Source organism: Macrosteles quadrilineatus, unplaced genomic scaffold, assembly GCF_028750875.1.
Source record: "Macrosteles quadrilineatus isolate MER2022 unplaced genomic scaffold, UCM_ALF_1.0 Scaffold_6__1_contigs__length_79288215, whole genome shotgun sequence".
NCBI lineage: Eukaryota > Metazoa > Arthropoda > Insecta > Hemiptera > Cicadellidae > Macrosteles > Macrosteles quadrilineatus.
The window spans coordinates 70670519-70685554 of NW_026542599.1; the positions used below are offsets into that span (position 1 = coordinate 70670519).

General features: G+C 34.8%; 1 protein-coding gene across 4 annotated transcripts in view; it reads right to left on the reverse strand.

The window, feature by feature from the left end:
* Positions 1 to 15036, reverse strand: part of LOC128996282 (septin-7-like) — a 66883-nt gene that overhangs the window by 23734 nt on the left and 28113 nt on the right. For all 4 annotated transcript variants that reach the window (XM_054421494.1, XM_054421496.1, XM_054421493.1 and 1 more), the window contains exons 2-3: positions 920 to 1079; positions 131 to 310 (exon numbers count right to left, since the gene is read on the reverse strand). In XM_054421494.1, coding sequence (XP_054277469.1) covers positions 131 to 310; positions 920 to 1079 — 340 coding nt within the window. The remainder of the gene's footprint in view (positions 1 to 130; positions 311 to 919; positions 1080 to 15036) is intronic.

Consider the following 15036-nt stretch of genomic DNA (forward strand, 5'->3'; position numbering starts at 1 on the left):
ACCTGACAACGTGCAAAAATGTTCCGGGCAACAGCATAGATTTCTACAACGTGAAGAATGGCCACAAAGTATTATGAAAACTGTCTACAATAACCCCTTAGATAACACAAAACTCTTGTTAGACACTCACCGACCACCATGAGCGTGAAGTCAAACCCTTTCTTGACAGCTTTGCGGTAGACTTGGTTGGGAAGGTTGGCAAAACCGACATATCCGTCGAGCTCCTTGGTCCGTCTCTCCGGCACAGCCTTGTCCCTCTCCGCCTTCGTAAGTCTCTCCGGATCCGCTGAGTTCTCAGAGGGCGTTGTTACTGTAAACAGAACACTAGGGTTCGTGACTAAAATTATGTATTTTGGTGTTAAGGATGTCCAGTTGGAGTGACTGACAACACATGTAGGCTAGCAGTATCATGTGTAAATGAATAACTATTGTAGTAGGCCTAAAATTAAAATTTAAAAACATTGATCGAACGTGTCTAATGCTGAGTAGCCTAGACTTGCCATTACAAAGAATAGGCTCTGGTTTTTAATCCACTAACATTAATTTAGCGTCTTTTCCATCATTTTATTTTCCCATGATTGTAATTAATGCAGTTATTTTATGTGTACTGTAGGCCTACGCAAGTTTGAGCTTAATTCAACACAAGAAATTCTTATCAATTAGCAGTAGCCTACAAATACGTTTCTTTTTAATGTCAATAATTGGAGACAATGACATGAAACTTATTACAAACAACCAAAACACGAGAAAATTATTGACAGATATGTCATAGTGGGGTCATAGCTAAAGCAAAGCTAGAAAAGCATTACAAAGAAAAGCTAGGTTAAACTAAACTTTAACCTAGCTTAAGCCTTTTTTTTTTTAATGACAAAATAGTAGGGAAAGCCATCTTAAGTTAAACCCGCCGATGTGTACTTGCCTCTGTCGGTGGAGGCAGCTCGCTTGGCCAGGGCCTCCTTGAGGTTGTTGGGTGTGTTGGGTACGGCGGGTGGCGGGGCTGTCGGAGCGGGTGTGGAGTTGGGTGTCCCAGTAGCCGCCGGCAGCTCATTCTTGAAGAACAGCTCTCTTTTACTTTGTAACTGCAACATACAAGAACAACAATCAGATATTGCAATTCAATAGACAGTCTCTTAATCGATCAGTGATTACCTGCTGTTCTGATAATCAGCATCAGCTCGGGACAAAATAGTCTCTTATCCACACTGAATTTGTAAACTGGTTGAGTTAAACAACCTTTCCTATGAACCTCAACCTAGGTACTGTCATACACATGGTTAGTGCTTAAAAGGTGTAATGAAATAGATTTGTGTCCATGCAGGTCTAGTTTTAGTAGAAACTCAGACAGAAAAATGTAAAGGTAGAATAAATCACTGAGATTTAAAAGTAAACCTTAGAGTGTTATTGAATGTAATGGTGTCAATTGAGGGGAATGTGTTATATTAGATATGAGCAGATAATAACATTTTTAACAGTAAAATTAATTAGCCTGGTTGATGAAAACTTTCTGTGCATGCTTTTTTCCAAAAAAAGTATCCCTATTATCGATAGAGAAATGTGCAAGAAACAAATTGTCGCTTTACGGCAGTGTACAGATAATCGGGAAAGATGTGTAGTTCTTTTTCACTTTACTTGTCATTACAGTATTACTTGAAGTATATTTTAATAGAATAAAAGAAGGCACTTTATGTATTGGTAGTTAATCATCGTCAATCAGTTCCTCAAAATGAATGCGAGTGGTCAAGGAACAAACATTCATAATTCACAAAAGTTGAAGATAAGTTGCGACTTCTACGACCTTTGACTCTGTAATTAGTGTCAATCCAGTAGTACTTGACCTCACAGCTGTTCATTGTCTACTGGTGAGTTGTTGGATACTAACATATGACGGGTGAAAAAAACATTCCGCAGACTCACGTACTGTAACTCATGTTTTGGAATCTTGTTCTGAATTCAAGACTTTCAACCAAGAGACTTATGCACTGGTGGTTCTAGGACCTTGTCGGGCGGGGGGGGGGGGGGGGGGCTACTGGGGGGGTGTTCCTCCAATCCTCCTAAAATCTGCGGTGACTTATTAAAGCCATTTTTAACGTCTAGAGCTGCATTAAAAAATCTCTGTAACGTTTTTATGAGAAAATGTAGGTTTAAATTCATATTTCCAGGGTCCAATTGGAGGGCTCAATCCCCTCCCTTGGAACCGCCACTCGGACTTATACTACTCTTAGTTTGTGAAAATGCATTCTGCAAAGTTCTTCTCATGTTTAAAAATCTTTTCAAAGTCTTTTATCTTAATTTTGATGGGAAGTTTGTGTTAATAATAAATGATTGTTGAAATCGTTAATCACAAGTAGTAACAGACAATGTTTTTACTGGTTTTCAGAATTATAGCCTAATATAGTTCTTTCTTTTAGATATACCTAAAACATAACAGATTTCTGTACCTTAAAATGACTCATGTTATAAGAATTTTCAAAGCTGGTGATAAAAGTGTAGCTAACATAATTTAATGCAATAAGTTTGTTAAATGATATTTGTCATGAATTTGCAAATATTTAAATTTGTTGTAGGCCTATATAGGCCTACCTCTTAACTATGTATTTTAAGAGTTACGGTATTCTTCAAAGGATTTTATCCCCATAATTTTTCGTAATGAAAACTACTCTACCCTACTAAAATAATAAACAATGAATTGCTAACAAAGTTTAGCCATAGATAAAACATACTCCCTTAGGTTTAGCTAAGTGTGAATACAGTAATTAAAATCAAAATCAACCAAGCGACAACACTAATGTCAGATAAAACTGCAATATTTGAACTACCATTTGGCTGTGGTATGGTCTTTGAGTTACACTTTAACTCTTGTATAGAATTTTGTTAGGCCTATTTAAAACTACTGATTTAAACGATCAAAATAAAAAATATTAATTAAAAATTATTTTAAAAAATCTTAAGAAAAAAGTTAGTCTCACAAGTATAAAAAAAAAAATCAAAACTGCAATTCATTGTGGAAAACCTTGCATGCATCCTTAACCCCACATTATGTAGAAAGGAGTAATTTCAAGGAGTGGTTAGAGTGAAGAGAGAGAGAGGGGGGAAGAGAGAAAAAGAAGAGTTTGAGAGAGAAGATAACCCTTCAACAGCCTGTCTGGAACACAGCTTCTTCATTTGTGTCAATGAACTTTAGCTCAAGTGTTTCAGTCTACTCTCATTCCAAGAGTTCAAATTAAATTCTTCCCATCTTTCTAAAGAAACTAAATAATGAAACTAAATAACAACTTAAATTACCTACAAAAACACAGATTACAAAGTATCTAGTGACACCTCTTTTTTTCTGGGATAAAAATTATAATAACGGCCTTTAAATTTACACATCTAGGCCTTGTATAAAGCTAGGATGGTTTTGAACTTTTGAGAAAACTGTGCCGCACACCTATCAACTGCATACTTGAATGAAAGGGCTTGCTGTGAATCTCTTCCCTGTAAAATATAAGTTTTTTTCCGATAACCCTCTCCTAAGGACAGGAACTTCAATCAAAGTATTTTATCACATTTAAAATATTGATGATACACCAGCTGTTGAATTTGTTTTTGTGTAACTTTTTTTTACTTAACCTTTTGATTCTTCTATAAGTTTCTATATTGCATCCAGAGAAGTGACAGGAAATTTTTCTTATAATGTGGGATGGTGTTCAAACCTTTTCTGGCTTAATTATTTAACAGTTTGTGGAAAAGGCAGTGAAGAATCACCATGTCTTCTTGTTCTCTTCACCATGGGCAGAACAAATAGTATGTCTTAATAACATTATATTTCACATTGATGAACTAGACACAAAAAACGAGGTTCAAAATTTACAGTGGAGAAAACTACTATTGTCGATTAGTCTATGCTTCCGCTTTGAAGATGAGCACTATAACTAATCGTTACTTCAGAATAAAAATGAATGTGTAGCATGAATCGCATAATTGTTTTACTCCGTTTCAGCACCTCTCAGACAAATCTTTAAGTATTCCAAATATCCTTTAAAGAAACTGCCAGTAAACAGGAACAATTAATTTCAAATGTAAACACTAGAAACCAGTTTCCATTGCGAGTTGTGAGTATTCTCACAGAGTTGCATCTTATAGTAATTCAACTTTCACTCCTTTTAAGGTATGCTAGTACGAAGGCAGTCTATAGAAACTGTCCTGATGAATGAAAGGCTAGACTAGTTCCCGAAGAGGCTGTAGTGGAAATGGACTGGGAATATAAAGAGATCCTTTTACTTCAGATTTATATTTTCAATTTGATTTGAGGTCCCCAGAGGTGAAAAACACCATCGATAACTCGAGGAATAATTTTCTTGAATATTTTGATGAAATTTGTAAAAAAAAGTAAACCTAGGTTTGTTGAAACGAGTAGGCGAACAAGCATAATCGGACCATGGGAACTTGGTTTTATGAAAAAAATTGTTTTTTAAATTTTTTGTACTCAAAACATAAAATGTTGCAGTTTTGTTCAAAACCATTATGTAGAGCTTAAAAACAAACAATTTAGTACATTGAAGTGTTGTACGTTTAATGGTTATGGAGAAAATCCCATAAAACTGTAAATTTAAAATTATACATTTCTATGGAGAGTAACTAAACTCTTGTAGTTTGGTTGTCTATGAGTATTTTTTCATAGAGATTGGCCATTTTTTTTCTTATAGTTTTACAAATAACATCAAAATACTTTTTCCCTTCCCTGTAGCAGCAAACCTAAGTACTTGTTAAATATCATTCAATTTAAATGGGGACTGGGGAAATAAAATATGACTTGTTATGGAAATATTTTACTTTCAATCCAATTAAACAAAATTAAATTAGTTCAGTCTGGTGGTTTGTTGCAGTGTGTGTATAATGAAACCCTAAAACTTTGGTCTTCTATTGTAAAATACTAGGTGCGCTATTGCTATGCTTGATGTGCCTCGATCTAGAATATGTCGCTTCCCTTTAATCAATGGTCTTCTGGTAATTCCTCAATGGAAACTCTTTCTAATTATTAAGATTTAAATTAGTGAGGATGAAATTTGTTAACACTTCATGCTAAAAAAATTATCAAATAATTTCATACAAGAGTATTTCATTAAAGATAAGTTGAACTAAGATTAGGTTATTTGTTATTTGGTGGTTATTATGGTAGAATACCAGACTTGTAAGTCATGCCAGCAATGTCCACAGTCCAATTTTGTCAAACTGTCTAACAGTACTCAAATTTATCATTTTAAGGTACAGTGTTGTAAATTACAATTTCTGTAGAGCTGAATGTTCAGTGTTGAACTTCATACTTCAGAGTCTAGTGGTTCAAGTGGCTCCTTCCTCAGATAAGTCCCTTAATAGATCCAGCACTGGATGAAGATTTAAGACCCTTCTCTATAAGATAAAGAACCCTCTAACAACATAATGTTTTACTTTTAACAAGCCTAAATTTACAACATAATCGCCAAGATGTATCAATTATTTTTTTTACTTTGCTATAGGCTTAAAATACCTACATTGTATGGTCGCCATTTCATAAGAAAGTAAAAGTAAAGTAAAGTATAAGAAATATTCCTTAAGGATTTGCTCCTAATCCACGTTCAACGACTAGGTTGTAAAAATATTATCAGCTGATTAAGTCACTTCAATCAAATAACTGGTAGAGCTCAGGAATTCGGAGCTAAAGGCCCCGTGTTCAAATCCTACCAATCACCAATAGATTTTATCCACATGTGATAATGCTACGACCCCACTAGTAATGTAATGTAATGTAGTAATGGAAGTTCCAGGCTAGAACCATAGACAAAGAGAATTAAATATAGACTGTCAGCTGCCCTGCGGCAGCTGCGGTTACCATAGGTTCAGGCCCACACCGCTGGGAGCGCCATATAGTTACGGTGTACACGCTACGTAACTACACGGCGCTCCCAGGGGTGTGCGCCAGAACCTATGGTAACCATGGTAACCGCAGCTTGGCTGACAGTCTACATTTAATTCTTTTTGTCTATGCTAGAACCTAGCGTAAAGGATAAAGGTGGGACAAAAAAATAAATAAAAATAGTATAGTGACTAAGAAAGCTAATGGGGCAACACCTGAGATAATTTTGTAGACTTTAAAAGGCAACAGAGTTTTAATTGTTCATCCAAATCTTGAACATGTAAAATGTGGGTTGTATGTCAAAAAGCCTGATTGAAAAAAAAAAACTAAATTATCATAGTAGAAACCGGGATGATTAAAATGGGATGCAATATTTAGGCAAGTAAGATGAGAGGAAAGTGTGAAAAACCCTAATTCAATATCAACTCATTTTTAGCCAAAACTGCAAGACCAAAAATTAATATTCGCCAATTTTAGAATTCCAATCTTGAAAATTAACTCCTACTTTGAAGCTGGAATATTTACTAAACCAAGAATCTCTTAAAAGAACCACCTACTCATAAATTATGACAAGACACACACTTGTTCAATTTACTTAGTCACCATAGTCAACAAAGAAGAACAAACATCAATGGCATGAGGGAGGGGAGCGGGGGAACTGGAGTTTGATTTATATAGGTTTACTACACCGTCCAAGTTTACAATACACCATAAACTATGTACATAAAACACACTGATATTGTATGAATACAGAAACATCAGTGATTAGATGTAATGACTGATTTTCAATCAGTAATCTTTTTCTTAATTTTCACCCATTTAAGAAGAATGTAAGTTAAGTTTGACAACTTCATAGACGTAAACTACTTAAGAATAATTCAAATTTTGTAGTTATCATATTTTAAAATTTCTGCATTCCGATTGGATTAAGGGATTTGTCATTGAACAACAGAAAGATAAATAACCACCATTTATCTATCTATAAGGATGTTTATATAGATTTAATTTAAATACGCGATAAAAGATCACAAAACGCCTTTTGTTCATTAAAAATTGTAAAGACAAAAAACGTGAATTTATTGTCAACTTCGTAAAAGAATTTTAACAAATTTTCGGTGGGAGGGACTTTTCTCAAACCGTAAAAACACACTGGTTTGCCTGCTTATTTCTTATTTCTTCTGGCAACCTTGATAACATTTAAAGCTCTGATGAAGCCATTTAATGTTGTATTCTCTACGCGCGAGACAAAATCAATGCTCGCGTACGCGCTTCATCGCTTCATCACGCGTTTCCGGTGACCGGAGTCCGTCACGGCACGAGCTATGAGACGATCGCTACGAGCTACGGCCAACTCCATAAAGTTTTGATGATCCAGTAGAAGGGATAGATTTTGTTAATGATTCTATAGTACAAAAACTGTGTATTAGGCCTGACCTACGCGTTTAAACAATGATTGCAATAAACAACCAATGAAAACCCAATTTTCAAATAGACCCCTACGGTTTAACTAAGATTCTATAAAGCCCTCACAAGTGGTTTTAGGTTAAAAGGATATTGCACGAGCATTACTGTATTATCTAGAGTGTCATCCAGTGAGAGACCCCTTGTTAACTCAAGCGGGGGAGGTATTTTTAGCCCCCGCAGTAAGCTCCCCACCTTTTGTGTCGGATTAACCTCTTGTGCCAATTAATTTGCACGGTTCCCTTTGTTTAGTAGTTTAAACTTCCCGACCTCTTGTTAAGCAAAGTGTGTGTGTGCAAAGTTACTTATTTATGACAGTAAATTTAGTTACTCTTAAGTTTTATTTTCTATTATTTTGTATCTGACAATACGCTTTTACTCCTTAATTCAGGCTAGGTCATAGTTTAAAGTCATTGGCGATAGGCAAGATTTGAACCCGGGACCTTGGAAACTGAAGCCCACTTTTAACCGCTAGACTAGCTCCTCCCCGGTATGGAGTATACCACTGGCGTAGATGATCACAATAAAACCCCGATTTAACATTATACTGAGAGTAAGAATAATACAGCACCAAACAGTTGAAAATTTAAACGACATTTGAATACGATACGTCATTGTACAAAGTGGTTTGAACAATTTAAAACTACAAATTATGTGTCCTTTTAATGAAATTGAATTTATAAATATTTATTATACCATCGAGCGATATTTATTATACGTCGAGCGATCGACATCAATAGGCTAACATTTTACCTAATAAATCAATCGATAAACAATTTCGATCGATACGATTGCCACAATCGAAATTTAAAACTGTTTACAACAGCTGATTTTTACTCCCTAGGGACTAAACATGACTTTTACTGCCTACACTACTTAAGACTCGCAACGCACGCATTTAGAACGGCTGTTTTTGCTGCAGTATGACGAAAATATATTTTTTAACCTCAGCTAAGATAATTCTGTAACGATAACATACAAACTTTTGTAACGTCTAAAATCATTTAAATATTCTTAAACTCTAACAAATATAATAACTACAACTAACAAACAGCATAAAAACAATTTGTCAAAACAGTGATTCAGTCTAAGCTGGTTGTTCAATCCCCGTTGTACAACATGTTACACAAATAACGACTGACCAATTAGCATACAGATAACACTGTTATTTACACGTTACAGCACAGATTGGCCAAGCTTAAACTACTTAATTCCAGGCAATACAGTTGATATGTGGCGTAATAATAATCATTGAGAGTGGTGGACTTAATCATCTTTTTACGGATGATCGGTGTTGTAAAGAAATTCCTAGTTAAACTGAATATGGGGTTGTTTCTTTGGTTAGCAAAACGTATAAATTGTTTGGTCGTAATTAAAGGAAATCGCTACAACTTCGCCAAAAAACATTTGGAAACCTATTTTTATATTATTGTTGTTCATCGTACTGTTTCGTTAAATTTTAGGCACCATGACTCCAATCAATATTCACCATTGTTGCGTTATAAATATATTTTCATTTGAATTACACTTTTTAAATATTACTACTGAAAACGAATTGAGATAATACTCTTTGTAAGTAATATTATGTTAGATATTTGCGATATTTTACTCCAAATTCTCAACCAAGACAGTGGTTTGTATAGCTGAGTGTGTATACAGGTTGTGTTGTATTGATACAATCGACGACAGATGTGTATCGACAGTTACAGTACTACTGTATTGTTTTATGAATCATGGATGATGTCAACTGATACGACACACGAGGCATGGATAGTCATTGTACAGTGGTTTGTGTGGCTGAGTTCTACATAGTTATCAATAATACTATATTTTCCCTTTTCAATGTTTTTGATCTATCGAAACATTAATTTTACCTAGTTTAACTGTAATTTTTCAATCAGGCGATTAGTAACAACCTTAATGAGAACTAGACGAAAATAATGAACACTTCTGCGAACATGAGTAAAAATCAATAAAAAGCAAGACCAACCAGTGGAAGTTTCTAAGACAATGTATCTTAATTTGTTAAGCCACCATATGAACGGATGGAGGTGTTAAGTCAAGACTTTAAAAGCTCGAGAAAACTCAAATAACGTCACAATGAAATCCAGAAATGTAGTTTGGTTCATAAAATTGTATTATATATACCGGTACCTAACCTATTCAATTTGAACTACGCTGATACACACCAAACATCATCCATCTTGGTTTTGCGTATTTTAGGTGAAAATTAATTTAAGATGAGCGTTGAATGAATGAACTTAGTTACTACGATCAGCTGGTTCAAGAACCAAGACTTTTAAAAAGCTCGGTTCGCTTTCGATCCACCAAAGAGCTTCTGACTTTTCTCAGGATCGAACCGGAAACCTTCAACCAAACAAACGACATATCCACAATCGGGCGGGGATTAATTGCGCCAACTAACCTGAGTCTGGTATTCCTGAATTGCGCCAATTACTCCAGGGTGCCACCTGATACGTTCCTCTAACAAGTGGTGGCCCTCTTTGGTTGTATAATTGAGTAGGTTAGGTTAGGTTAGGTTAGGATAGGTTAGGTTAGGTTAGGTTACATTATGTTAGATTAGAATGACAAGTAAACAAGGAGATTACTTTTGCCGGTAACACATCCCTACCTTGGCCTTGGCGCTACTAAGGAACATTTTTGGGACCCTTTGAGTGCTTCCACTATCTACCCAATTGCAGTTATTACACATTTCTACACAATCCCCTACACCAAGCAAATATCCAACTAAATACTTCAACCGGCGATAACGCACATGATCTTATCAATGATAAGGTGATCGTAGGTCATTGGCCGACGTTATCACGCAGGTCACGTAGCACGTGCTGCCTACATTAACCACGTGTTAGCATGCAGCACTCAGCATACAGCATATGCACGTTCACAACACCGTAGATGGCGCATGGTTCTGCATGAGGCCTCATACTCCACACACGTACTGCGTGATAAGCCACTACGAGCAGTGGAAATGGATTGTATTTTAATTGGTATAACTCGAATTTCCCAACTAGGTATATTACTCGAATCTCCCAACTATATTACTTAGATTTTCCAACTAATAGTTGGGAAATTCGAATTATATAGTTGGGATATTTAAAGTGTCTTCCCCCTTTCTTTCGTGCGACACCCCTGGGTATCAATGACATTTAAGAGGTTGTAAGTGTAAGATTGGAAGTTAAGGAAGAAGCGCTGCGTCTTTTACATCATGAGATTATTCTGGGCATTTTCGTTGATTCGCTGCCATTATATTTTGTTTTCTTCATGTTGAAATAGTATGATTATCAAAAAACCCTGTTTAAGGCTGAATTAATGTCCCATTGTCCATAATAACCTCTTGATATTAAAATTAACTTGCTCTATAGTCTATTGCTCTGTCTTGGATAAATTAAATATTCCATAACAAGAAGGTGCCCGAAAAAGGGAATAAACTCTGTAACTAAAATGTGGAATACAGTACTTAAAAAAGTCAGGTTAGGTTACAACGTCACAACAACTATAAATTAACACATTTAATCGATAAAACAAAAGACAAACCAACAAAGTCACGAAACACATTTAAACTAATCACACCAAGAACAGATAAGTGTATGAGAAATGTATATCTTATAATTATGAATTAATTGTAATTTTGTATTATAGCCTATAACTATGACTTGTACATTTAGAATGAAAAAAATAAGGTTAGGTTAGCACGTAAGAACAACGAAAAATATTGTTTATCAAGTTAAAGTAACCACAACAATATTAGGAAACGTATATATGAGATTGGTCTTTGAATCGTAATATTTTAAATTTCGTAAATCAATAGACCAATAAAGGTCGACTTTCCGCACTGGTGGCGGCAAATGAAATATCACTACAAGGTAACGAATAAATTGCACAACTTCATGAAGAAATGCAATTCAATATTTAAAAAAATACTACGCTTATCCAAGTTTATAACATGTTTAAATAGTTGATTTTTCACTATCTTTATCTACACAGGGCTCTTGAATATCTCAATATACTTGGTGTCCCACGAAGGGGTTAGACGTTTAATTCTTTAATTACTAACCTATTATTATGCACTTAAAACGTTGGAACTTTACACAATTTATAAGGTAGGTTATACAAATAATATTTTGTAAAAATTCCAGCTTCCTAACATTTGTAGAAACAAAATGACGACATGTTGAAGATATTACCAAATTGCTTCATAACAACTACAGTAGTTTCGTTACCATCTTTATTTACTGTGTCACATTTGACACGTATTGTTGAAACAGCTGTTCGTTTAAGAATATTGCTTAAACCATAAAAAAGATTAACCTAACTTTAAAGAGCAGTTGTAAAGAGCCTAATGTTCCAGGAAGGTTTTATGGCTCAACCAATATTCTTCAATCAAACAGCTGTTCAACAATGGGTGACAAAACTTCAGCGCATTAAACCAATCAGGTAATAACAAGATATATGCATTAAATTGGTAATTTTACGTATTGTGTGATGAATTTTAGTGATAAAAATTCAATTATTATTGCGTGAACGGAGAAACACCAGACCCTAACCTCAACAGTGGATTTGTATTGCTAACCAATTTGGAATATGGATACCATTTTGGAAATGTTTACAAAGGTAAATAAACAGTATCATTAATCTGACACATACTTTCTCCCATCAGCTTGTCAACAAATCTTCACAATGTAAGCGGTGGGAGTATACAACAGTGATGAAATATACTATTACTTTCGAGGTTTCGAGCGAGCAATAATCCTAACAACTTTTTACGAAGGGATTCAAAACAAAGCCTATAACAGTTCTTCGGTACTGTATTCTTACAGACATTGAGGCAAACCCTTTCTCAGGACTTGCGTTTCTTGAGCGAATAAATCGATAGAACCGTGTGGCGCCACCTCACTTGTACATTTGGCACTACAATTACTGCGGCACTCCGCTCTTGTCTATCTCATTGTACAAAACTATAAAAAATAGACCTTTAAATCTGTTCACTTCAACAACGAAACCACTTGTACGACTATCGTCATTGACAAATTTTCTAAACGATTCTTTACAATGTTTTATCTCCGTGTACGTGTAACTACAGTATTATCAAATTTAACCGACAAATGCAAACTGAACTCCAATGATTTGTTCAAGTCCTTAGAATGTTCTTATTGAATTTTAAAGTGTTCTAAATTCCATATGTTTACAAAATATCAAAATAATTTAAATCTGGAAGTTAAAGTAGTCGTTTCAAATTATCAGGGGCAGATTCAGGGAAATTGTTTTAAGACCCAATACTTTTTTTCTAGATAAAACTCCGCAAACCAAAATAAACGGTACAGTATCAGCATTCTGACACATACTTTCTCCCATAAGTTTGACAACAACCTTTATCATGTGTAAGCGGTGAGAGTAAATATAAGGAAATGGGATTTGTACAATTTTTTTTTCAGAATTTAAAGGACTATAACATACTAAATTTTTATCAAAATCGTTCGAGCCAATTTTGGGAAAAAAATTCCGATATTTTATGGGGTTTTTATGGGAAAATAACATAATTTACAATTACTTTTGAACCGTAATTTATACAGAAATGAGATTTGTAGGCCTACCATTTTGTTCAGAATATAAAGGACTATAACATACCAAATTTTTATCAAAATCGTTCGGGCCATTTTTGGGAAAATCCTATTTTTCCGTTATTTTATGGGGTTTTATGGGAAAATCCCCATTAAAAATAAAAATTTCTAAAAAAATGAAAAACTATCAAAATTTTAAGGACCATAACATAAGTACTATGTTAAATCAAAACCGGATTTTTGTCTAAAATCCTATTTTTCGTTTTTTATGGGGTTTTATGGGAAAATAATATAATTTACCATAACTTTTGAACCGTAATTTTTACAGAAATGGGATTTATACCATTTTGTTCAGAATTTAAAGGGCTACAACATACTAAATTTTTATCAAAATCGTTCGGGCCATTTTTGAGAAAATCAGATTTTTCCGGTTTTTTATGGGTTTTTATGGGAAAATCCCCATTAAAAATCAAAATTTCAAAAAAATGAAAAAAACGCCTGGAGATACCATGGATTAGAACCTACTTACCAAATTTCATCGAAATCAGACCACAGGTGTAGTCTCTAGTTCTGTACACATCCAGACACACAGACACACACACACACAGACATCACTTCGAAAACCACTTTTTTGGGTCCAGGGGGACCCAAAACGAATATATCCACTCAAAACTCAAACTCGAAAATTTTGACGAAAACAATACTTTCTCCATATACTATGGTATAGGGGGAGAAAGTAAAAGTGGATTAGCCGATGTTGGTATAATGATTTGGCATAACACTATCTTATGTCTGTTCCTAATCGAAGTCCCGGACTCTTACCACTATTACCAGTAGGCCAGCTCGCGCTCGCACCCCAGTTTGGTACAAGCGTAGATGAAATTAGTCTCTAAATCACAAAAATGTCTACAATCAAACTTCACCCTCTAGACAAATTTTCCCTCAGATAATTTCTAGTCATAAACACCACAAAATGGCGATATAGCATGTAGAACAAGTGTTGGCGTGCGGCGCGCCAAAATCGATCTAGTCACAGAACACGGCGGAATCGCGGTGAATGATCGTACACAATAGAGCACTTCTTTGCCTTTAAACCCTGGTCTTTTTACTATATGACGTCGACTTTCTAGGTGGTCATCACTAATTGCTAGCCAAATGACAAAACGCTTTTGGGTCATGGTGGGGATCGAACCAGCAGCCTTTAGCTTTGAAGGCGAGCACTACCTACTCGGGTACCCAGACAAACTCGTGCAAGACGATGAGGAATTTTCAAACGATTCCAATTGCTAGGACTGCGTAATAACGATCACGTTCCATTATAGTCTGTATGATGCGACCAGTCTTTTGACCGTCTACCAAGGAACTGGCCAATCGTTTAAGATCCGGGCCACGGGCCTGTCCCAAGTACACAGGAGGTTCAGTAGACAGGTTTTATCATACAAACTATAATGGGTCGAAACCCCAGTCAGGATAATTTAGCCAAATGATAATCTAGCGTTGTCACATTTATAAAGAGTTTTCAGAAAGACAGGGAATCATTTTCAATAGATCCTAAATAAAGTTTCACAAATTGTTAACATAAATAGAATTTGTTAGCAATCAAATGACAATGTTAATCAGCGTCCCACGGAATTAGCTGCTGCTTAATTCAATCCACTTGACTAATTCAATTTGTACGATCGTTATACTGATTGGTTAATTATTAGTTAATAACCAGAGGCTGTATCACAACAGTAGAGATTGAAAGTACAATAAGGGTACTAAAATTATTTACAAAATTGCGTGTTTAAAAAAAAAACTTAAAAGAAATATGATACGAATGAATTTATAATCCATCAAATTAATAGTTGAAAAATTGTATTTATTTTGTAAACACGTTTGTAAGCTTTTCGTGGTGTAAAAATTAAAGTTTCCCCATTTTACGCTCAAAACATAAATTGTTACTATTTCTCTCCAAAGCATTTCGTAGAGCTTACAGAAAAAATGAAATGTTGTACAGTTAATGGTTAAAATAAAAAAAAACCTTGAAATTATAATATGTATATTATTCTTACGGATAAGTTAACATTTGTAGTTTGTTTGCTTCTAAATGAATAATAATCCAATTTATTTACAATTACAGTA